At 38.2% G+C, this 24,504-nt stretch overlaps 4 protein-coding genes across 4 annotated transcripts; 3 read left to right on the top strand and 1 right to left on the bottom strand.

The window, feature by feature from the left end:
* The first annotated feature begins 205 nt into the window (after positions 1-205).
* On the top strand, positions 206-3,641 carry LOC145491845 (large ribosomal subunit protein uL2-like). The gene is made up of 4 exons (XM_081471124.1): positions 206-221; positions 1,096-1,380; positions 1,958-2,292; positions 3,428-3,641. The coding sequence occupies exons 2-4, from the start codon at positions 1,101-1,103 to the stop codon at positions 3,593-3,595; spliced, it is 783 nt and encodes a 260-aa protein (XP_081327250.1). The 5' UTR covers positions 206-221; positions 1,096-1,100; the 3' UTR covers positions 3,596-3,641.
* A 1,562-nt stretch (positions 3,642-5,203) lies between these two features.
* Positions 5,204-6,987, top strand: LOC145491859 (cx9C motif-containing protein 4-like). The gene is made up of 2 exons (XM_081471142.1): positions 5,204-5,811; positions 5,970-6,987. Exons 1-2 carry the CDS (start codon positions 5,748-5,750, stop codon positions 6,113-6,115), a joined length of 210 nt encoding a protein of 69 aa, XP_081327268.1. The 5' UTR covers positions 5,204-5,747; the 3' UTR covers positions 6,116-6,987.
* Positions 6,988-8,526: 1,539 nt separating this feature from the next.
* LOC145491855 (FUN14 domain-containing protein 1B-like) lies at positions 8,527-11,268 on the bottom strand. The gene is made up of 5 exons (XM_081471138.1): positions 11,200-11,268; positions 10,635-10,776; positions 9,711-9,786; positions 9,116-9,265; positions 8,527-8,791 (listed from the first exon to the last, which is right to left on the bottom strand). Exons 1-5 carry the CDS (start codon positions 11,207-11,209, stop codon positions 8,714-8,716), a joined length of 456 nt encoding a protein of 151 aa, XP_081327264.1. The 5' UTR covers positions 11,210-11,268; the 3' UTR covers positions 8,527-8,713.
* A 264-nt stretch (positions 11,269-11,532) lies between these two features.
* LOC145491829 (intraflagellar transport protein 81 homolog) lies at positions 11,533-24,403 on the top strand. The gene is made up of 23 exons (XM_081471105.1): positions 11,533-11,825; positions 12,371-12,440; positions 13,078-13,181; positions 13,718-13,898; positions 15,378-15,467; positions 15,961-16,026; positions 16,380-16,490; positions 16,911-16,995; positions 17,142-17,209; positions 17,524-17,619; positions 17,760-17,855; positions 18,264-18,326; positions 18,634-18,717; positions 19,663-19,725; positions 19,842-19,928; positions 20,462-20,590; positions 21,350-21,439; positions 21,633-21,719; positions 21,875-21,946; positions 22,181-22,266; positions 22,903-22,948; positions 23,096-23,167; positions 23,833-24,403. Exons 1-23 carry the CDS (start codon positions 11,752-11,754, stop codon positions 23,953-23,955), a joined length of 2,043 nt encoding a protein of 680 aa, XP_081327231.1. The 5' UTR covers positions 11,533-11,751; the 3' UTR covers positions 23,956-24,403.
* Positions 24,404-24,504: the final 101 nt, after the last annotated feature.

Here is a 24,504-nt window from a genome sequence, read left to right on the forward strand (position 1 = left end):
GCATTTTGTTCATTTTGATTTTTAGATGACATAAAAATAACTTGTTTAGAATTAATTTCGAAGAAGGAATTTCCTCATCCAAACTTAAAGCTAAGCTTGAAAAGTTGCTGCACTGTGGAAATATTTATTCCCCACCACTTCGAGAGAGGTATGGGCACGAAATTACCCTATAGCCTCGCTTCGATGTAAATTCGTCCTCTTTGCCATCCGTGGCCATATTGGTAAGAAAGATTTGTGATGTCTGTCGAAATCGGTTTTATGCTAGCCTTGAAATATACCATCGATTTCTTATTCAACTTAAAATGAAAAGAGCAATACCGTTCCTATCTATTACTGGGATTGTTTTCAACGATCTGTCATTCATCGGAGTGTAAATGGTCATATAATTTTACGGATGACCTAGACTAAGCATTGCATAGTAGAGTACAAGACGGTCCACCACTTTATTATAAACATGGACCCTAAAAGTTAACTAGAAATATAGTTTACTCTATTGTAGCGACTTCAGTTAAAGTATGCTTTCAATCAGTTAAAACTTTTTTAACAATATTTTGAATAAAATATAAGAAATAGAAGTATTTGTTGCACATGTTTAAAACTCGATTTGTACTTTTTCGTGCATTTAGTTAAGCTTTACTATAAAATTACAAAAACATGTTGTGGTAGTTTTGTCATGAAAAATTATATTTTTGACACTATATTAAGAAAAAATCGATTGCCATTCCCTGGCATGTGAAGAAATCTTATTTTGTTATATGAGAAGGCTGTCAACCTGATGCACGTAAACTTTGAGTTAATAAATGAAGAACCCAAAACCAATTATTGTATAGTCATACTTAAGGATGGCCATTTCAGAACTCAAGAAAATTCCCTCTATATTACTTAAATGTTCTCAAATAGGTTGTGTGGTACAAAAGCATAGCTTTATTACATGAACATAGGCTGTTGTTAACTTCACAGGTCATTCCCTGCAAAGTATTGAAACATGGTTCCTTTGTGTCATTACAGTGTGATAAAACAGTTTTGTTCAGTTGTTTAAGGGCACAATCAGTCAGTCTACAATCTGTATTTATTAGAGTGTTTATTTCATTGCAGTAAATATGGGTCGAGTCATTAGAGGCCAACGTAAGGGCGCTGGGAGTATCTTCAAGTCCCATACCAAACACAGAAAAGGAGCCGCCAAGCTCAGACCTCTGGACTACTCAGAACGCAATGGTTATTTGAAGGGGGTCGTTAAGGAGATCATCCATGACCCAGGACGTGGTGCTCCTTTGGCCATTGTCAGCTTTAGGGATCCATACCGGTACAAACTTAGGAAGGAGATCTTTATTGCTACGGAAGGCATGTACACAGGACAGTTTGTTTACTGTGGAAAGAAAGGTGAGTGACTTTTCTGTGTGTAAAGGGCTGTCATGCAACTTAGAAGATGCTTGCAAATTCAAGCATTTTTAAATGTGAAGATGGTGTTTTCTTGATCAGTTTGAAAGTTTGAATTAGCAGGCATCACATGGAAGTTACTTATCATCACAAAAGCCGGTTTTCAGCTACTAATGTTAACGGTGATATTTGACATGTGGGATGGCCAAAGGGGATATAATTTTTTGGCTGTTTTGGCAAGAGTTTGCTATTTGTTCCAATGGCAAAAGATTCCTTATTAGGTGTTCTAGGAAGCCAACCATGAAATTTTGGTTGTCCTAGAAATGCTCCTCAAGTTCAGGCAACAAGTAAACTTATGTTGCTCTAACACAGGGTGTTTGACATCACTGGGCAATCTTAGAAAGCGTCCGTCTACTGCCCTTTTAGGAAACTAATGACTCTTAAAAAGAAAGATTACAGAAAAGGAGTGGCTTATACAAGCTACCACCTAAGGCAGTGATACACAGCTCTCTATGGACTGATTTGTATCAGCCTGTTAGGCTCCTATTTACTATTGTTGACATGAATTTGTTTCATTCAGCCACCCTTCAGATAGGCAACTGTCTACCCATTGGTGTTATGCCAGAAGGAACCATTGTCTGCAATGTTGAAGAGAAAGCCGGTGATCGTGGCAAGCTTGCTCGCACTTCAGGCAACTATGCTACAGTGGTCTCACACAACCAGGAAACTAAAAGAACCCGAGTGAAGCTTCCCTCTGGGATCAAGAAAGTGTACCCCTCCACCAATCGTGCTATGGTAGGCATTGTTGCTGGTGGCGGTCGTATTGACAAGCCAATGCTCAAGGCAGGACGTGCCTACCACAAGTACAAGGCTAAGAGGAACTGCTGGCCACGTGTCCGTGGTGTGGCTATGAATGTAAGTAGATTGATATTACTGGCCAGTTTTCACTGCGATGTTTAAAGGGGCTAGGTCATGCTATTTTAGGTAATTTTGTTTAATTTTGTTAATTATGAGCTCTAAACGTCAAATTGGCAGAGCAAAAGTCTTTCATTTGCAAAATCACGACCACATAACAACTGAGAACGATTTTCCAGCTGTGTAAATGATATTTTGGTATAAACTGATATAAATTTGAAAAAAGGTGGGCAGATGTTTTTCAAATCTACCCTGATGCAATCCATTTTAATCCTCTCCAGTTTTGTCCATCCATGTCCGTTCCTCGCTTTCCTGTGTTTTGTTTGAGATCTTCTGTAGTTTTGAGCCGTTTTTGTGATATTTAGTTACTTCTATGACCGTTTGATCAGTGCTGAAATTGCCTAAAATTGCATGACCTAGCCCCTTTAAACATTTCCACTTGTTATGTCAGTTTGCTCATTTTTTTCAGCTTGTCAGGCTAGATCAAATCAATAGGATTTTTATCCCTGCCATTGATTTGAATCAATGTATGTTATGTGAAGTATACAAAACAAAAAACCTGGCAGCATGTTAAAAACTAATTCTTGTCTTTAGGCTAAACAGCTTTTACAGGGTCAGTTTGAACTAGCCTGGTATAGTTACATGTAATTGTAAGTTACAGATGAACCTCAATTATCCGTACCTCAATGATCCTGATTTCTCAGTTATCTGGACTTTTTCTTGAGTCCCAATTTTGTCATGAATATTTAGTAGTCATGATCAAGATCCATAGCAACATTCTTTTTAAAACTATAGCAATGAAAAGTGCAGTCAAAAGCGAGTTTGTTTCGCTTTTAAAGAGCAAAAGCAGCGCTCACATGTGTCGTAACAAATGAAAAGCTCTTAAATGAGTTCTGATTGGCTCAGAGTTAAGTGGTTCAAGATATACAGTAGACCATATTGTTTTCCAAACGATTTATTAAAGTGTTATTTTTACGATTAATTGTTGCTTTATTTAAACAGTTCTTCATTAATATTCACAATTTCCAGTATCCGGACCCTCGATTATTTGGACTATTTCGTCTAGTCCCAACGAGTCTGGATAATCAAGGTTCAACTGTATTGCTTTTGTTAACCACCCATGTTTTTCTTATAGCCTGTTGAACATCCCCATGGTGGTGGTAACCATCAACATATTGGTACTCCTTCAACTGTTCGCCGAGACACTTCAGCTGGACGAAAGGTTGGTCTGATTGCTGCCCGTCGTACTGGCCGAATCAGAGGAGGAAAGAAAAACATCAAGGGAGACAAAGAAACCGACTAAATTGTACATCTTCTCAGTTGCCCAATAAAATTAACTTTAAATTTGATTGTGTGTTGTGTTGCTTGGTGTATATCTCTTTGAAGTCTCTCCCTACTCTGTTGAACTTTATTCTCAGTGTTGATTTACCACCAGTTTTGGTGTGTTAGTGAATCTTAACAGAGATCTCCTGGTTTTTTGTTTTTATATTTCCACATTTCCAGTCTCTACAGATCCCAGTAGTCGTCATGTAGTCAGAGTTGGTGTTATTTTTGCCTACAGCCAATTTTCAATCCTTGTCAAGGCTGGGATCCATGAAGTCCTCCTAAAGGGTCATAGAATTAAATGCATCCCAAGTGTGACAACAGTGGGGCAAGCTGCAGGAGACAGTCTTCTCATGAATCACAATCCCTCTATGAGATGCATGCACAGGGAATCATCAAAGGTTTAGTCTTCAAAACAAATATCCAGTCCAAGATGATTACATCAACCATGATTCTCTGCAAGCGCATCTCACAAAGGGAATAGCCCAATTTCAATATAGAATTTAAAATTCTAATGTGACTCCCAGGCATTGGGTAGTGAGATAAAAGAATAATTGCATAGAGGATGGGTAGTATTGAAAATGAAGACCCAGAGAAGGAAGACCCCCTATGAAAACGAAGACCCCCCACGAAAATGAAGACCCATTACGAAAACAAAGACCCCTACGAAAACGAATTGATGGATCAGTTATTATCTTTCAATTGCACAAAGTCTTGCTTGTAGTAAGTATACTTTTTATCAGGAATGACAATGGTTCATCTAGTAATAAATATTAAGGATTCGAGACCTATTTGAAATTAACTGATCCATCAATTCAGGCTGGGAAGAGTTATGAACACAATCGTTTGTTACAAAAAATTAAGAGTCTTCGTTTTTGTAGTAGGTCCTCGTTTTCTAGGGGTCTTCGTTTTTGTAGGGGGTCTTTGTTTTTGCAGGGGGTCTTCCTTTTCGTAGAGGTTCTTTGGTCTTCGGGTCTTTGTTTTTGGGTTTTTCATTTTTGATACTACCATTGAGGATGGGGGATGAATAATTAATTATTTTTGTTTTATTCCCCTAAGCATGGGAGCCAAGTTAGAACTTACCATGTATCGAAATTGGCCTATCGGGAATTTTTTTCGTGATTCTCAGATTTAAGAGTTTCATAATTTTCTTCAAACATGGCTTACAGAACAGTTTTACCATGATCCGCGCATGGGTCACAAATAGGGCTTTCCACAAGTTGCTCGACTGACTCAAGTGTCTTAGGTGAAGAATTTTTAGAAGATTAATATTAATATTGATGTGTAGTCTAACTCCTACATTTTTTGGTTTTAAGGATGGTGCCTACTTTTGTTAGTGCACACGCGTTCTGCGCATCATGCAAGGCATGGTTAAGTGCCATGCACACATGGGTTGAGATTGATGCAATCAACAACGCTACTAATCCAACTGTAAACATGAACCTGCAGATGGCATAGTGCGCACGCAAAACAGGTTCGAGATTTGCAAATGTTTTACTTACTGGGAAGGTGACATGAAAAAATCAGGAGCCCATAACAGGTGTTGTAAATGTCTTTAAAAAAGATCAATAACTCTAAAAACGGAAAAACCTCAGTATTTAATAGGCACTGTCCTTAACTGAGTACAAAGTTATTTAGCAACGCTGGTTACTCCACAAAATTACACAAAAATGCTTTAGGCTTAGAAATCATATTTTTGTAATTCAATTTGCATATTTTTGCCTTAGACCAAATGAAGGAAGAGGGCAACACAATTTTGTTTTTCTTGAGCAACTTCTGAGTTTTTTTGAACAACTTTTTGAGAAATATCGTGCAACTTTTTGGGAAATCTCGAGCAACTTCAGGAAAACCCTAGTCACAAAAGTGACCTTCCCCCTCCACGATAGCCTGTTGTTTTATTACCTGCCACTGTTTTCTCCTGGGTTGTTTCTATCAATAGCCCTAGGATACGTCTGAAAAGAGCACAAATATCGCCCATGGCCCAAGGTCTGGGGTCGAGTGTGAGGGTCCAGAACGAGGCAGAATGAGCCCAGTACCTTTGGTAGCTTCCCGGTCAACATGGCGGTCCGGTTGTTGCATCCTTCGCGTTGTTCTCCGTCACTGTACGATTAAACAGGAGATCTCCCTGTAACATGTCAGTTAGTAAAAGATTACCTTGCCAAAAAGAGGCATGTGCGATTCAGAAGTGCCTTCAAGGTATGACATTGGCGGATTTTAAGATTTTTGCCCAGGTTTGGGAAACAAATCTAAAGCAGACTGCTGCAAACATCTGAAACATTCAGTGGGTGAATTGCTTACCGCCAATTGATCGAATAATGCCTTTTCAATTGAATATTTCTTATTTCTTTTAAAAGAATGCAATTATCAAGAAGAGAGATGCCAACATGTGATTGAAGCCATGAAGAAATGCTGCAGTAGAAATTCAGCCATTAACACTGAATTGTGCTTGGGCTTCAAAGTCGGACTTGAGCAGGGAAGAGTGGTGCACAATAGTGTGTAGAGACTGGTGCCTAAATACTGCCACTAGACTAGTATGACCTCACGCAAAGCACTTGAAGAACAAACGATTGGGATTATGCTTCATTGCAGCTTAGTGTGCTTGCTACAAAGTACAGAGGATCATTTATAATTGTCAAATTTTTATTTGACCTTACATGTTTGCCAAAGAGGGAAGGAAGACTTCATACGGAACTTTTCCCAGGGGAAAACATTTTCAATCCCATATATACGTCATCCACTTTTCAGCAAGTCCCCCCACCTCCCCCAGAACTGTCTCTGATTGCATTTTCTGATTCAGATACATTCAACAACAAGTGCACCTTTGGATTTATTTTTGTGGTGAAGAGGACAAATATGCAACATGAGGTTGATTACCAATCGCTGCTCAGGAAAGGAGCCCCTGTAAATAGGAACTAGACCAGGACTCTTGAGGGTGACAGAAACCATTCCTACCCTATCTAACCTTAAGCCTGGGAAAATGTAAATCAGAGTGAATCTTTGGGGAAGATTGAACAAGTAAGTGGTAAGTCTTCAACACTGGGAAATACCTGCGTTATATACACAGCCTAAAGCAACTTGGAGTTTTGCTTGGATGTCTCTCTAGACAAGAGGAGAGCCCACTGTTGGTTACCACTGACATTTGCAATGTTGCCCTAAAAGTTTGCCAGTACCAATAATAATCATTTATACTCCTTGGTGGTCCAAGGCACTGTGAAATTAAGGTGTTTTTCAAGAGACTACAACTGAAAGACTTAGAGATGAGGGTGGTAAGGGGGGGGGGGGGGGGCAAGATCATGTTTCATGGACAATAAATTGGTCCTTTCACGATTCATGTGAAATAAAATCGGCATTTCACGTTTCATGAAAAAAAAAGGCATTTTTTGACATAAACCTACATAACTTATGATCATTTTTGAAAAGTTACGCCCAAAGCACAACCTTGTTAGATGTCTGTATCATCCGTCTACTTCTTGTTCTGCACACAGCAAAACTGAGCAAGAACACGAAGAGGGATGATTGTCCTGTCATGGTCGCACAATATTGTTAATTATGGTCGAAAATAATAGAAGACACAACCAGAATCACGGTTTGCGATGAATGAAATACTTCTTTCTTCATGGATAATTATTTTGGAAAATCACAGTTCATGACTTTTAATGAAATCACAATTCACAAGAAAAAAACAAGCCATTTCACATTTCAGGGGAAAAAAATTAGGCCATTCACGAATCACGAAAATAATCTTTAACACCCTCAGAGATGGGTAATGATAATATTGAATTATCATTAAAGACTATAAGACTTGCTTTCTTTTTATGAGAAAGGAAATATACAACCCTGGGTGGCCAAAATTTGTTGAAGTGAATGTGACCTTATGCTAAACAGTGTATTCAAACTTACAAACCACGAAGCTATTGCTGTCATAATTCCAATAATTTATTGATACCACATTATGCATTTGATGGCTTTTAAGCTTTGAACTAGTGATATAAAAATAAATGATTTACAGCCAGTACAACATGGATTCTTACTTATACACAGCTTTCACCCAGTTAATGTGGGATGAGCTGCCTGAAGCATGCTACAGTAAGTTTAATTAATTATTCAAACTTCACATCCACAGCCAGTTTTGCTGTTATGCTTTTTTCTTGTCATGCCCGAGGGCTAGGAAAAATGAGGGGCTGCTCGAAGTCTAATGTGACACTTCAATCACTTCATTTGATAGTCTTTCATTGAGGAGTATGCGCTATCCTAATTTGTGATTCCAGGGTTCCAAAAAATATTGTTGCCTTTCCAGGGACTGAGGCAAGTAAAAGCCAATTTTTTTTTTTAGGAAAGTAGGAAGTAATATATGAAGCACAAAATACTGTGTTTGACCACAGTTCCAAACACCAAGAAGAGAGTTGAAAACACGACAGCTCAGCGGAGTATTTTTGGCAAGCTTTGAGGTGTTTGCAAATGTGATCAAACATGGTCTTGAGTGTTTGATATATCTTCTCAATCAATACTAAAACTAAGGAGAGAACAGAGAAATAAAATCATAAAATCTATGCTAATTAAGATCAGATATCCAAATACCACCACAGTCATGATTTCCTTTGTTTAAGTTTGATGAATTATTCATGAGTTTGAGAAGCTCAATTGAAATTTTGCAGGCTCAGTTCTGAGAAGATGCCAAACCGTAAAACCTGTTGGGGAACAGGGTACAGATGTTTTTTTTAAGGTTGCAAGTTTACTGAAATGTATGCTTGGATCACTATACATGTTTCCAGAAAAGGTATTCTTAGGATTGTTTAGGTGATTAAGTTATAAAAAGCATGATGTTCTGCAGTGTTCCAGATAAGTGAGGGGTCTCAGGTCAAAAACCCAAGGTCAGCTACATGACCCAACAAATAAATAAAAAATAAATAATTTATTTTTTATTAATTTGTTGGGTATAATGATTGGGTGGAAGCAGTGGGAATTGACCCATTGGAATTCCTTATTGACACCCTGTCTTGAAAACTTATCTGGAACCCTGAATGTCATGCAAATAATTTAAGCTGTGATTAAACAAGGTTGTATTCAGAGTGCTTGAGCATCTCATTTGACATTTTACTCAAAATGCCAAACCAAGAAGAAATCCACCTGCAAATCCTGAAACAGCTGCAGCATTTCGTCTGGCATATAAATAGCCCTGCAAAGAAAAATGTTTCAGATCAAGTAAATTTATTTAAAAACATATTTTGATAGTAAATAAAGCTATTAACATCATTTTCAATTTTAAGAGGTGTTCACTGGGTTAAAAGTGAACCCTTCCTTAACCCCTGTCATAAAAAATGAAGAGCCCTTCAAAAGTACTGACAGCTGGCAGGAATAACTAGCAACTTATTCTGGGTGAGCTGGCAACTTGGTAGCAAAAAGTGTCTTCTTTTTGTGTGCATTTCCTGTATAATTATGCTACTTGCACTAAATTAAATAATAAATATTGATTATTAAGTGAAATAATTCTCATGTTGACCTTGTTTGCTAGTGCAATAACCCCTTTCTCAACATCTTTCTCATTCTTCTTTATCTTCTTGACTTGCTTTTCAACTTTTTTGGCAACTTTATCCATATCCTTTTCCATTCTTTTCCAGTTGATGTTGATGTAGCCTGCTCTGTGAGCAATCTAAATTTTAAAGGAAAAAAAAAAAGCTGAGTTTTCTAACTCACTGTAACTAACATTTTTGGAAAGCAATGAAAATTAAAACACAGTTTTCTTTTACCTAAGGTTGTCATCCCAATTCACCAGAATCTGGAACTTGCCATCCAGTGGCATATCCAGACCTTGAGCTAAGGGAGGGTTTGCCCTGCCAGCTTTTCTTCCTTCTGTGATTTTTTCCTTTTTTTTTACCCAAAATATGGCGGGTCCACTCCCCCAGGCCCCTCCCCTAGATCAACCACTGAAATCAATACATAACAGAAATAATTCTAGACGCAGCGACAAGTGTGCATATATATTACCATGGTCCAAATCTTGGATCATGGTTGCCATAAGCATTCCTCCCTTGTCTAAAAGGTTCTAATAGTGAATTAAAAAATATATATATTATATATTTATCTTTATTCTGCACCTGAAGCACAAGTATTCCTCCTCCAATAGCCGACAGGGTGAGCTTGCCAACTCTCTTACACACATATGCAGCAAACCTAAGATTGACATCGACAGTCTGAGTATCAGCTTTGAAACAGCACAGAAATCCATATTTCTTGAGACAAAAAGGAGCATTTTACTGTAAAACTCAGAAAACTGTGAACCAGATATATATAATATGAAGTCAACTACACATGAGAAAACTAAACTGCCGACAGCAATGGTAATTAGATTGAAAAGTGAAAAGTGAACTGATCGACATGATACAAGCGTCCCCGACAGGAAGCGAACCCATGACCTCCTGAACACCAGGTGGGCTCTCTATCCACTGAGCTACAAGAACTCATGGAGAGCAAGGTCATCTAACTTAGTTGATCAGTGACAGGTGTCCTGCACACTGCTAGGATCAGCACTGTCAAAGTCATCGTGAGTGCGATAAGTGAATAAAGATGGTGAATTTTATGCTCAGTAATGAAATATAAAAAGTGAACTGATCAACATGACATGTCGTGGGACAAAGAAAAAATCTGAGTCCCTGACAGGAGTCAAACCCATGACTTTGATTATGGAGTGAGCTGACTTTTGGTTGGGGCGAAGTGACCAGGGACAAAATGACCATGGGGCGAAGTGACCAGATACCTTCTGCACACCGGGTGGGTGCTCTATCCACTGAACTACAAGAACTCATGAAAAGTAAGAAATGAGTACCAGCAAAAAACAAGCAAACCTAGATTTGAGGTTTGCTTGTGTTTCTTGAATTTTATTGTGATTGGTCAGTGCACATGACCTCTATGATTCAAATCAAAGTGTTCACGGTTTTCCGAGTTTCACATTAATAGAATAATTAGTCAAGACAGATATGTTAGAAAATTAATTAATTAGTTAATTATTAAATTCTTCATACCAGCCCGACATTCCCCCAATACTAATTTGTTGAACAACCGGCCTATCAGCCAAATCCATGGCAATGAGCTGTTCAACTAAAGTTCTTGAACCTGGAGTCTCAATTATTTCATAAACATCGCTGTCATCGTCTTCTTGTCCGCCTAGAAATGAGTAAAAAAACAGATACAATCCAATATTTGAGTAAGAGCAAGTCTATCTATATTAAATTGTCGAGTTATCGTCTTACTGTTTACATGTAGTAGGTAAATTAAACACAATGAATTGTTTTCAAAACTACCCTTTAGAGAATAAACCCAACGTAATGGGCACAAATTTCTAACTCATCGTCACAATCGAGATGAAGAAAACAAAATCTCATTTGCGCTAGATATAAGCTTCGATTTTCTTCTCAACGTTCAACATCTGTCAATTAGTTATAGTCACGTAAAACTGTTGGAAAAAATAATTTTAAACGGAACTTATTTTTCTAAAGATTTCTCTAGAATTTCAATAAACACAGGGGTTATTGTAGGAGAACTGATAGTTAAAATCCTGAAACAAGATCTCGTGAAAATCAAACTTACTTTGCGACATTGTGTAAAGAAGTTGTCGATTGGAAGCTTCAATACGCTTAGGGTCCTGCAGTTTTTACTGTTCAGCGGAAACATTATAGGTATACAGTTTTGTAATCACGAAAAGGGGACCTTTGATTTTCTTGTTCGATAAAAATATAAAAACTAGTTTTTTGTAGCAGAAAGTCACACAAGTGAAATAGTTCCAAGAAGTATTCTTGCAAAAGAAAATTTGTCTAATTTGACACAACCTTTCTCTCCTTGAAATAGACAGATAGAAGGGCGCTGTGCGGGTAACAGATAATGCTCCTAATTTGAATATAATTTACATGAAGTAGTGGCGGCCATATTGTGTCGCAGTATCCATGGTGCTCGACATTTTGGTGTTTATTTCATATTTAGCTTGAAAAAATTTGCCAAATACATCGATATTCTTATTTATCTTGACGTTAATTTAAAAAAAGATGTAATTCTTACTCGTTAAAGGTTAAAACTAGCTGAAACCATTGGTTTTTTGGTGTTGAAAATTGAAGAAGAAATTAGTTCCAACATCTTGCAACCGCCATGAGTGAACAACTGAAGTACATAGTAGACGAGCTGAACAAGGAGCCTTTCAAGAAGAATTATAACCTCATAAGGTAAGTTACATCTTTTACTATTCTTTTCTAATAGCTATGGGATAAATGTCATCCGAAAGGCCGGAATCTATGATCAGAATTGCAAATTCTTTGTAAGGGTAAAATGATTTAATTATGTGCTGTTTAGACAATGGGATGTTCTCAATTTTTTCTGCATAATTTACCGACTGGAGGGCAAATTTAATTTCATTACATTGTATTTTTGTGGGGATGGTTGCTACACAGTTCAGTCAAAATTTGCCTAGTAGATGACTCAATTCCAGTCTTTGTTTACATTGTAAAGGGCATTTACACACATTTTATACGGTAAATTTATGAAAATAGTAAAATATTAAGAAACATTAGGTTGTCAAGAAATAAAATTTATATGTGAGCAGTGGCCAAAGTTGTAAGAGCTTTCTGGTTGGACACCACTATTGTCATTTAAGTGGAAGCATATGAAAATTTGACTTTACTTTCACCAGTTAAGGTTGATGAAAAGAGAAAAACCATAGGCAGTAATGCATGCATTGGCAACTTTTTTAATTGTGGCATACTTTTTTCAGTTTTGACTCCCTTCAGCCCCTGCAGTTACTACAAGTTCTGAATGATGTCTTTGCAGAGATTAATCCTCAGGTAATTTTTGTATGCTATTGTTTCCTGTTACAATTTGTTGGAGGTCGTTAGCATATTCTTAATGCCTCACTAGCATAAAAGGGGGAGTGTGGGCATGGAGAGTCAAGATTTGGAAAGTAAATGCTGAACATTTTAGGAGATGTCAACCATCAAATGTGAGCAAACTGTTTGTAGCTATTGTGGATACCTGCAGATTAGCACCATATATGGATGGCTGTGATAGAAAGAGTTGGAAGGTGTGGTGGCCTCATAATTAGTGTACTCGTCTACAGATCGAGTGGTCAGGGTTTGAGTCCTGGCCGGGGACACTGTGTTGTGTTCTTGGGCAAGACACTTTACTCTCACAGTGTCTCTCCACCCGGGGATATAAATAGGTACCAGCGAGCTTAATGCTGGGGGTAACCCTTGTGATGGACTAGCATCCCATCCAGGGGAGAGTAGAATTACTCCTACGTGTAGTTGTTTCTTGTTACAGAAACCAGGATAAGCTCCAGCCTGATGGGCCACTTGGCTTGTATGCAACTTTATCTTACCTTACCTTTGATAGACAGGGGTTGAACAACAGTGATTTTATAGTACTATTACGAAATATGATCTTCATATTTTTCTCTACTTTTTTATTATTATTTTTCAACAGCACAAAATTGATCTTCGGGATGAAGAGCCTGAACAAATGGCAAAAAGAATGTTCACATTCTTGAGAATTCTCAAATTCAAGCCAAAGACAGATTCAGGAAGTTTGTAAGTAATGCCAGTGACAGGGATAAACATCTCTTGGTATGAGTAAAAAGCCACCAGGCTAGGGACTTTGCAATCATCTAGCCTGTATATGTTTGTCTGACTATTTTAAACCTAAGTTTATTTTATTCAGAGTATTTTTAAATCTAATAGAGAAGTTGTCCTGCAAAATGAACCAAACGGTTGATGTCTCTTTGGAGTAATTGAAGAAAGCCCTGAAACTGTGAACCACCTTGTGAGATCCCTTTAAAGAACAGAGCATGAAAAAATAGACACAAGCGCTTGTCAATAAGATGCAAATAAGCCGCAGGGTTTTCTGTGATTGAGCTACTATACCTTGATAGGAACACTTTCCCAATGCAACACTCAGTGACAAGTTTCACTTGGAATTATTGCCAATTAGAGTCTAAGTTTCTTTTCTTTATCAAATTTAAATGGTGTGTCGTCTTCTTTAAATGTTTGATTTCAATCTTACTGCTATGAAAATTTGGCAGTATTTAATATCAATATTGAACTTTCATTTCTTTCACACTGTTTAGGAATTCTTTTAGAAATGGGCTTATCCAGGGTGACAAGTTGGTTGTGTACCCTATTCTTCATTGGCTGTTTGAAAACCTGACAGAATTAAAGACAAGAGCTTATCTGGCAAGATATCTGGTGAAGCTGGAGGTACCTCCGGATCAGCTGGGTGATCAGGAGTTAAATGACCTGAATGTGAATGTAAGTTTTTTTTCCTTCTAGTTAAATGAAATTTTAGTTTATTATATGGCTTGTTTTTGTAGCTGATATAACAAGTGCTCTGATTGGCTAATTCTAGGACATTATGCTCCTGTAATGCCCACAGGCCAATTACATACCTCCAAAAACAAAGCAAAAATCCATATAATAAACTACATATTAACCTCAAACATTCAGTCTTTATGGGAAAATCTCAAACCTCTGCTTTGCGGTATTGACCTTGCTATAGCTCAGTCAATATGGCAAGGTCTTGGTTTGAGATTTTCTTGTAAAGACCTCTTTCTTGGTTAATAAGTAGTTAGTAATGTGAACTGTCAATATAGATGATTTATTAACCCTTATAGCAGGCATATGAGCTCTCTCAAACCTTTAGTACTGTGTACATGCATCTAGGTCAGATTGGCATTCAGTGTTGGTTTTTGAGGAGGGAGGAAAAGAGAACCTTGACCAGTGTAGCTGACTAAAGTTATGAAGCAGATGGAGATTTTCCCTGCTGGCCATTTTTGACAACCCTATTGTTGCTAAAATTGCATTCTGTAATTTTTGGACTGGCTCTTTTGTTTACTGCTTCAACTGAGACAAGGCTGCTTGTTACTGTGTAGTTCCAGAAAATATCCACATCCCCACCACTGAGGGAATTGGAAATGCTGGAGGGGTAGGGGGGTCAAAGACCCAAGAAAATCTGTCCTTCGACAGAAATTGTACCACATTTACAAAGGGACTTAGCCATATAGGAAGGTAATTTGACAAGTTACCATTTTATTATTTTCCTTTAAAGCATGTATAAATAAATTGCTGTATCTTCAGATATAATGACTGATTGCAAAAAAACAGCAGTGATGTGCAATGCAGATGGCTAAGTGTTTGGAGTGTTAATTTTAACAGCTTTTCTTACCAAAACTGTTTTTTCCAGGGGTATGGGGGTGCACATAATACTCGTGGAAATTCCGGAGGGGTGGGGGGATTATTTTTGTGTTCAAAATATGGAAATTCTGGGGAGGGGGGGGGGGGGCTTACGTGAAATTCCCTCCATGGTGGGAGTGTGGATATTTTCTGGAACTACACATTTGATAATATTTGATTCATTTCCTTTTATGTTTTCTTACATAATAAATTTGGATTGTATTGCATTGTATTGCATTGTATTGATTCAAAAGCTGTTATTACAGTTTTTAGTTGTTTGACATAGAAACAATGCAAAAGGGTTAATTCTGCTTTGTATTGACCTGCTCGCCTTGTTTGCATGCCTTTTTAAACAAAAGAATATTTGATAGCAGACTCAACTGTAATAAAAGCTATTTGTGTGTGCAGTAGCGTGGTCTTTTTTTATGAAGACAACAGGTCAGTCAGGGTATAAAAGAAAACATCAGCAGAGTTTACCCCATTTGACCTATTGACACTAGAGAACACTCAGTTGTAGGTACCAAAATCTAACAAAGAATACTGATTTGTTGACATCAGTATTTAGACCTGATGGAGCAGTTTAAAGAGTTACACAAGACAGTTGAACAGCTCAGGACATCTGGACTATCAACAGGGGAGATTAAAAAGGTCAGTGGAATGTTCTTTCCAACTTGAAGGAACTGCAGAGGGGAAGGAAAACTTGGTCAAATGTGTTTTTTGTGCACCATCTCCTTCCCTCCCTTTTTCCCCTTCCACTTCCCCCCATCCATTTTATATACTACCCATTGTATCAAGGAGGGGTAGCATATTTAACCCTGTAGTATGAGTTAGCCACCCCCCCTCCCCTTGGAGACTGGGTCATGATAGGCTCTGGGACCCCAGGGAGAGCTGGGTAATCGTTGTAAAACAGAACAAATACCAGTCAAGAAATGTTATGTAAGGGGTGTCTCAAAAGCTAAGACCTAAAACTTAAGATCTATGACCCAAGACCTAAAACCTCCTTCAAATCTCAAAAACTTGAGACAACCGTTTTGTATCATGCACTGCTCACAGAACTTAACAGCTACAGTAGAGTTACAGAGCAAAATAGCTGTCTTATGGATATTTAACATTATTTCTCATACTTATGTCATATTTTTAGGACATAGTGAACATGGAAGATGAAAAGGAACAACTACAGAAAAGAATTGATAGAATGCAGAAGAAGGTATCTCCTAAAAGTCCATTATCAAACAGACATAGATCTGTTTTCTCCTAATAATTACATTGTCAAGTACACTAATGAATCAAGGAGAATCTGATCAGACAATTGTCATGTAAAACTGGGATAAACCACCCAACTTTCTAAATTAGCACTTTTAAAGAAATGTTTTAATTATGTTGATTAGTAAAGCTGAAGTATACTGAAAAGTTCTGAAAAATAAAGGACGTGGTAGAGGTCAGCACCTTTTTAAAAATGAAAACCCAATTTGTGGTCTACAAGTTCTCTTCTTAACTAATAAATTTTAGGCATGAGGTAGTTAATTAACAAGAATTTGACAATGATTCATTCTACTTTAGGTTGAGAATGTTCGGAACTATGAGAAGATGTTGCAAGCAGCTCGGAACTTGCGTGTTGAGAGAGAAAAAGAGCACGCTCTTGGGCAGCAAAAATTGGAACAGAAGAATCAGGTAAGAAACACATGAACACTGATTATCAGATATCGTAGACAAACAATGGTGTAGGTGGGTTGGCCTCATGGTTAGAGTGCCTGCCTCCAGATCGAGTAGTACGGGTTGGAACCCTGGCCAGGGACATTGTGTTGTGTTCTTAGGCAAGACACTTCACTCTCATAGCACCTCTGTTCACCCAGGTGTACAAATGAATACTGGCAAATTTAATGCCAGTAGTAGCGTTGGAAATTTGAAATAAGAAACACAGGGCTTATGTTTGTGTAGGATACCTTTCCTTTTGCATAGACACAGGATTCACGAGTCATGAGTCTTTTTCAACAATCCAGGCACTCATTAAAAATACTAGTAGAAAATAAAATAAGTTGGGAGCTGTATTAAAGTTGCCCAATTATACATTTTTTGTTTTGTTTATCACAGTACCTCCACTCAGACCAGCGTTACCAGCGTATGCTACAGCAGCTCAAGGACATGAGGGCTCAGGGTGTCGGCACAACTGGGGCAGGTAAATAGAGACATGTAGATCTAAACTTGGTTACGAGTACATGATTTAAAGTAAGTTACTAAAGGAAATATATGTTACCGAGAGCTATATTGTAACTTTGGGAGCATAGAGATTGGGGTACTGAAAGGTTTTGTTTTTACTTACAGACCTTATAAAGAGGCTAGAGGAAGAAAACAAAGTCAACGTATATCTCTGCCAGGAAAAACTACCAAAGGTAAAATCTAGCTTAAGATTAGGTAAAGATAAGCACAGCAACTGTCTTTTTCTATAATTCAGTAGTAAAGAGGGTGGAAAAGAGAACATGTATGTAACCTTGGAAAATATCCAGAAAAGACTCAAAAGTCAAAGAGCTCAAAATTGAGCCATGTATTTTTATCTTAAATTTTTTCATTTATTTTTATTAGTAGCTACAAGTTTGAACCAAGTGCATGTTGTTGCTGAATTAAATTTTTAAAAACTGAGGATAACAATGTCAGAGACTTAACATGCTTACTGAGTGGTATAAAATGATTTTTTGAAAATACTAAGGAGCTGGAAGGGAAAAAGAAGTATGCACAAGATCTGCAGAAAGTAGCTGATGAACCAGCTATGGGCCAGACTGATGTTGATGAGCTTAACAAACGGGTAAGAGACAGTTAATGCATGGTGGACTAATAACTCCATTATATTGTGCATGAAAACTTACTTCTACAAAAATATTCAATGTTTGCAATCCTAACATGTCTCATGGTAGGCTTTATAATGAAATTATTAATATTTTTCAGATCAAGCAACTCTCCGCAGAGATCAATACACTGATTGAAAAGAGAATGGTGCGGAATGACCCTATTGATGACAAGCTCTCACTTTTCAGACAGCAGGTAAGTTGTAAGTTTGTTGTTAATTGAAATCTTGCCTGTGGAAACTTCTCAAAGAATCTTCGTTAGGATCCTGTTCAGCATAATTAAAGATAGTTAAGGATCTTGGAAAGATCCAGTTAAGTTTTTCACCAACTTACTTCAATTAATAAGAGCTGTTACCAAATTAATGAGTTTAGGAGGACTAGAAAGTTTTGCAGCCTTCTTTACTCTCATAGCTACGGTTAAACAGGTTAGGGTTGTATGTTTTGCTCTTTCTGACATAATAAAGGAGACACAATAAGTCACTAGTTTAGTTCAACCTTTTCAGTCTATGAAAACACTTGTCATGTACAAAACAGAACTTTGCACATATCGTTTGTTACTATAGCCAACTTTGGGCTCACACATCTAGTTAATTTCTGTTCTTAGGCCTCAATCATTGGACGTAAGAAAGAAGCAGCTGCAGAGAAACTCCAAGAAGCCATGGATGAGGTAAATTACTGTAATTTTTAGTTAACAAACGTCTTCTTTAGCAGAGCACTTTGCATTAGAGTTAGTTTAGGTTAATGTTAGAGATTGCCCTGGTATTATTTTTTAATTGTTAATATCATTTTGGTGAACAGTTTAGTGACAATTGAAATGTGATGGTTGTTTTTGGCTGCTTGTTGTTTGGCAGACGACCTTGCTTCTTAAATCTGCACCTAATTATAATATTATATGATCGCAAATGTGGATGTGTTTGATGTTTGTAACCTTGCTAAATAGATTAAATGTTACACTCATTGCGTTCAATTCTTAGGTGACCAATGCAGAAAGTGACTTGCAGAAAAAGAAAGAGTTATTAAAGGAAAGTGAAGGGTCTGAAGTGTTGAAAGGCGATGAGGTGAGTTCCAAGACTTGGTAATCATCATTGTCATTATCATGTCAAGAGGTTGTGATAAGACAGCTACTGGTAGATTATTCCTGAGTTGGGGGGGGGGGGGGAGGGGCAAGGTTGAAGATGCTTGTCAGAAAATTTGAATTCAACCTCTAAAGGAGACCAATCTGGGTGTGGCTTAGGCTTTATTTGACTCCTAAAAGATACCACTTTAAATGGACTAGGCTTGATAGCCAGCCACTGTGCAGAAAAGAAGCATGCAATAGTAGACTGGACTTGAGAGACCAGCAGAAGTTGAGCCTAAAATCTGAAATAGGAGTGTTTATTTCCTTAAAGATACTTTGACAGCTAATAGTTGTAGGTTTTCATCATAAACACCCTTAGTGAGACCAGAATTCTTTATTTATACTCCTAAGTGAGACAACAAGCATCCCTGACCTTTTCATAAGGGAGTTCACCCTAGGGATTATCCCTGTCTCACCTTTTGTCGAACTTTGTTGTCAGCCACATTAGACTTAGGGAAACTGCATAACAGCTTATTTGTAGGAGGAATTTAACTTGGTTATAAGTCTGACACAGCTGGTAATGACAAGTGGATGTGACAGGTAGCCACAGGTGAGTTAATAGATAACCAACAAGGTGTGTAGTGCCAAGTTCGCTATCTATTAGCTCGTATTCAACAAGTGCGGGTGTAGTAATTGTTTTTTAGGCATATGCTTATATGGCTCATATACAACAATGGCTAAGCCAATAAAAACTCCTGAATTTCATTATCCAATGATCCAGTTTTTAATATTAGTTAACCATGCAAAATGGCCTTATGCTCCACTCCCAAAGGAGCGAAGAGGATGAGTGAGTGATTCAAAAAACTATAATCTCATTATTATTCCACTATTATTCTGCACAATGCATTGAGAAACCTTTACTGATTCCAAGTTTGTTTGGTTTTAGTTCAAAAGGTATGTTAACAAGCTGAGGGGTAAGAGCACCGTGTACAAAAAGAAAAGGCAAGAGGTTTGTAGGAGAACTGCCTTCTTAGATTCCTGCTTAAAAATTGTTTCAAAAACATTGTGTGTATTTTGGATGAGACAGTTTGCCTAGCTTGTAACTGCCATCTCTGTGATTTCCAGTTGGCAGAGCTTCGTGCAGAGTATGGTGTGCTGGCCAGGACAGAAGAAATCTTGCAAGGAAAAGATGAGTCATTTCAACAGCAGTTGGTTAGTACTTGTTACTTTACTTTATTATCTAGCTCTCTGCACGCACTGCAGGCCTATGATGAGGGAGCATCATAGGCCTGCAGTGCGTGCAGAGAGCTAGATAATAAAGCTCTGAGGAGATAATATTATCCTTTCTTCTAACAGTGCCTTTTTAGGAAGTATGCATTTGAGATGTCTTTATTTGAGGTGTAGCTTTATTCCAAATAGATCCTTATAATCTGAAAGGTGCTTTATTTGATAAGGAACCTTTATTTTAAGGAGCAGTTAACTGAACTTGAGCTCACAGCCTGTTTTATGTGTGAGTCTTATTCTTGATGGATCCTTGTTGCCTGTGGTGCTCTTTTGTTGAGGAGTCTTTGCAGTGGGGAATGAGACACGCCAAGTAATCCTTGAGAGAAATATCATTTATTTGAAGGAGCCTTTTCAAAGAATACTTTATTTTAGCAGAGTATTGTTGTTGTGGAGGGAGCTTTGTTCGTGCCTCTGAAAGCACCAAGGATTCCTCATTAATGTACAGTTTTTGCAAAATTTAGTCTAATTTGGAAAGCAAAAAGGGTGTGTCTGGCTTCCATGAGACTCAAGAGGAACTGGAAAAGGTTTCCGCCAAGAAAAGCGAACTCGATGAACAGAAGGGGAAGACACTGGAGGACATCTCTGAACTGGTATGGATAGCAGCCTAGCTTTGATTGAGGAGATAGATGTGAGACAGTGCTTTATCACTTTTCCAAACACCTCGAATTTCATCAGAGTTACTCTTCTACACATGATGTTTTGAACTCCCTTGTCAATGTTAGGAAACGTGATGAAACATAAGCTCTTGATTTTGATACAGTATGTCAAACTGCTACTTAGGAATCTAGTGTGATAGAAGAGGGTGGTAAAGCGGGTCAAGATAACGGACATAACCTTTCACGGAAAATAAATTGTTCCTTTCATTCACGGGAAATAAAATCGACATTTCACGTTTCACGAAAAAAAAAATGTCATTTTTTGACACGAAGTTACGTACCTTATGATATTTGAAAGTTACGACCAAGCACAGCCTTGTTAGATGTCTTTATCATCCGTCCGCTTCTTGTTCTGCACACAGCAAAAAGAAATCCGAGGAAGAACACATACAGGGATGATTGTCCTGTTGCGGTCACGCAATTTTGTTAATTACTGTCGAAAATAATAGAAAACAACCAGAATCACGGGTCACGACGAATTAAATACTTCTTTCTCATTTCACGGAGAATTATTTTGGAAAATCACGGTTCACGGCTTCTAATGAAATCACGATTCACGAGAAAAAAACTAGCTTTTCACATTTCACGAGAAATAAATTAGGTCATTCACGAATCACGAAAATACCCTTTGCCACCCTCATAGAATTTGAAAGAACCTTTCCAAGTGATTTATTTGAGAGTTATTTTCCTCAGGTTCGACAACTGAATGGAACAATTGCTGATAAAAAGAGTGCCCTGGCTCCAGTCATCAAGGAACTGAGACCAATGAGACAGAAATGCCAGGTAATGAGAATTATCACCTTAGAATTTCTCCTTACTTTATCCATGCATTATCAAGGAGGCCTGTGAGGAGAATGAAGAAAGCCATCAGTTAGGGGACATCTTGTTGATGTACCTCCAAATTCTTAGAATAGCCGTCAGAAGAGACGTATGACAATTAGTGGGGAGAATTGATGATTGATTATCAAATTTACAGGAAATGACTGGAGAGTATGAAGAAAAGAAAGCAGCTTACGAGAACTTAGCAGCAGGACTGGAGAGCAACATGTCTAAACTGGAACAGGTAATATAAATACTCACCCACCTCCCCCTCAGATTCAAACATAAACCTTTTCTCCTTCCATTCTCACGTGTACACGTGCGCGTTGCTGTGGCAGCACACGTCATTTTCGCGCACAAATCTCGTGTCTAACGTGTTCAAGTTTGCACCATTTCCAGGAAGTGCGCGGCCTTCGTGAGGAGCTGACGCACGAGGAAGGGCGATATCATTATTTGCACTGCATGCTGAAGGTGAGTTTTGGGGTGCTACTTTCTCTTTACAGACAGAATGGTACTCAAGTCTGTCAAGTGCCTCGTAGTTTCGCAGCGATCTCAGGAAACCCCCTTCAGACGCTTTCATGAGAATTTAGGGCAGTTATACCACTGCCATTTGGGGCGTCACGCAAGGCAGCATTTATCGTTGTGTGACAATCTAGAGGAAGATTAGGAAACTGTTGTGTGACGATCTTATTTTGTACAACTAAGGTACTCGAGGTACAACAGAAGCGAATTGATGATGAGCTGAAGGCCTATCGTTCCGCGGATACAGCGGATCGTAAGAAATCTTTCAGGTAAGCTGTAAGCTTTGCCTGTCACGCACCTTTTACCCTAACGGGTGAGACCCAAAAGAAACGAGCATTGCGTGACTTTTTCTTTGTTGAAACATAGCCTCCAAGAGTTAACTGGGCTCCACCTTAGCCCCTTGAAGGACCCTAGTTAGCCTACGCCATTTTCGATCCCATCGGAATTATTAATATTGCATGGTGAAGCGAAATCTTACTGCTTCACTGAAAGTTGTGTTCCTGAAAGTATGTTAAATTATCTTTCGTAGTTTCACAGTGATTTCCTTCGTTTCGACATGCTCCGAATAAAATATAATAGCCAAACTCTTGCATGTTAACAAAAACAAAGGTGTGGCTGACTAGGGCTCTTTAAAGAAGAAATGTTTTAGAAAATGATATGACAATTTCGTAGTGTTCGCAAATGTTTCACATCGAACTTTGATTGAACAACAAAAGTTGGAAACGCTTCGATTGCCCCGAAGTTCTGCCGAAAACGACACTTGTTTTATAACTGCAAGGCCAACATCCGTACGAATGTGGACCGAAGGATTCGGAAAAAATCCTTAGATTTCTTTTGAAAACATTTGCATTTGTTGCAAACTTGCGTAACTGTCGTTCTCTTTAATGCTGTTTCTTATGTAACAGGGAGCAGTTCACTAAAAAGATTCAAGAACAGGAGAACTTGGGAAAGGTATAAATAACGTGATTTGCTTACTTATTGGTAGATCTTCCTTTGTGTGTTTCATACTTTTGCAACTCTTTCTGCCTAGGCAAACTGTTGAAAACAATCTGGGCTCTTTAAGTCGCATTCTTCTCATTAGTGTGCTTTCTTTTTCAGAGTCTGCGTGATAAACAAAAGACTGTTCGAGAGAGCCAGGCGCCAAATATGAAACAGATGAAGATGTGGAGTGTAAGTTCATTTTTCCAAACCTTACTGCTGTTGAGTTCAATGAGATTCAGCAAATCTTCCCACTCGAATTCAAACTTTTAATCTCAGGAAGCGCATGCTTTGAAATGCTGAAAGTCGTATTTCTGTAAATCTTCATTGCCTGTTCCCTGTGATGATTTAAATTCCGCACTCCCTTCTAGTGCAAACTGACCCATTTTCATCTCTACAGGCCGCGATCGTTTTGGTCAGCGCCGAGAATAACGACCTCTGAATGGTTCCCACTTTTTGTGCGCGCGGAGAGTACTCATTTTAGATTCTCAGCCAATCAGATTTGAGGAGAGATCCCTGAGAATCAAATTAGAACCTGCTAATGACCTCAAATCTTGGTACTGATCAAAAGGAACGAGAAGTCTGTGTTTGCTACGAGTCGTTTTTTTTTTTTTATTGAACTAAACCCATTTTGTCCGTGTTTGTAGGTAGTTAAAACATTTCGAAAGTTTGGGAAAACTTTGGAATTTCGGAATTTCTTCGTTTTCTTGTTTCGGTAGTCAGGAAAAAAATCACGCAATGTTTCCTCTTCTTTTGGAATTCATTCAGTTGAATTACTTGTTTGCAAGCTTTCTTGCTCTATTGGTTTTTTAATCGCCTCTAACTAATTCCCTTTCTGCTTTTCCCCTTAATTTTAGGACCTTGCCAAATTACTGGAGTGCAAGCGAAACTGTATGGTGAAACAGCAACAGGAAGCACAAAACGGGGACTTAACCATGACCCAACAAGGCCAGGATGGGGAAAACGTATTGGTTCTTTAAGAAACAGAAAGTCTGCTTCGTCACTCACTGTGCCTCCGACAACACAACTCTTTCCGCGTTTGTTAACTACTCTAGCACAATAGTTCCTGTACGAACTAACTTTTAAATGCTCAATCTTTTAAGTTATTCTTGTGTATGATATAGCGAATAAAGGGTTCCATGAGCAAAGTTTGAAACTGGGTAATCGTGGAGACCAGCTGTCGGCCGTCAGGTTTTGGACAAAGCAAAGACCCGTTTGTCCAGTTCGATTCTCCTTCCCAGATCCCAGCATTAACAAAAGGACGAGAGTGACATTCGATGAAGAGTATTCGGTTTAAGTTGTCAATCTTACGGACGGCAAAGAAATGTGCAAAGATTTAGAACGACCGTGCACAGCTCATTAAACCTTTTGTTTGGTGACGTTGCCGTTGTGGTGGTTGTTTGCATAAGCTCCCTATTGCTGGGAAGCGACGGCACATTAGAGAACTTAAGAGGCCCTGCGCCTAAGAAACGACCGATGATTTCCGGCTAAAAAATAAAATCGGCCGATTTTTATCTCCCAAGTAGAGG

The sequence above is a fragment of the Orbicella franksi genome, chromosome 7 (genome assembly GCF_964199315.1).
Source record: "Orbicella franksi chromosome 7, jaOrbFran1.1, whole genome shotgun sequence".
NCBI lineage: Eukaryota > Metazoa > Cnidaria > Anthozoa > Scleractinia > Merulinidae > Orbicella > Orbicella franksi.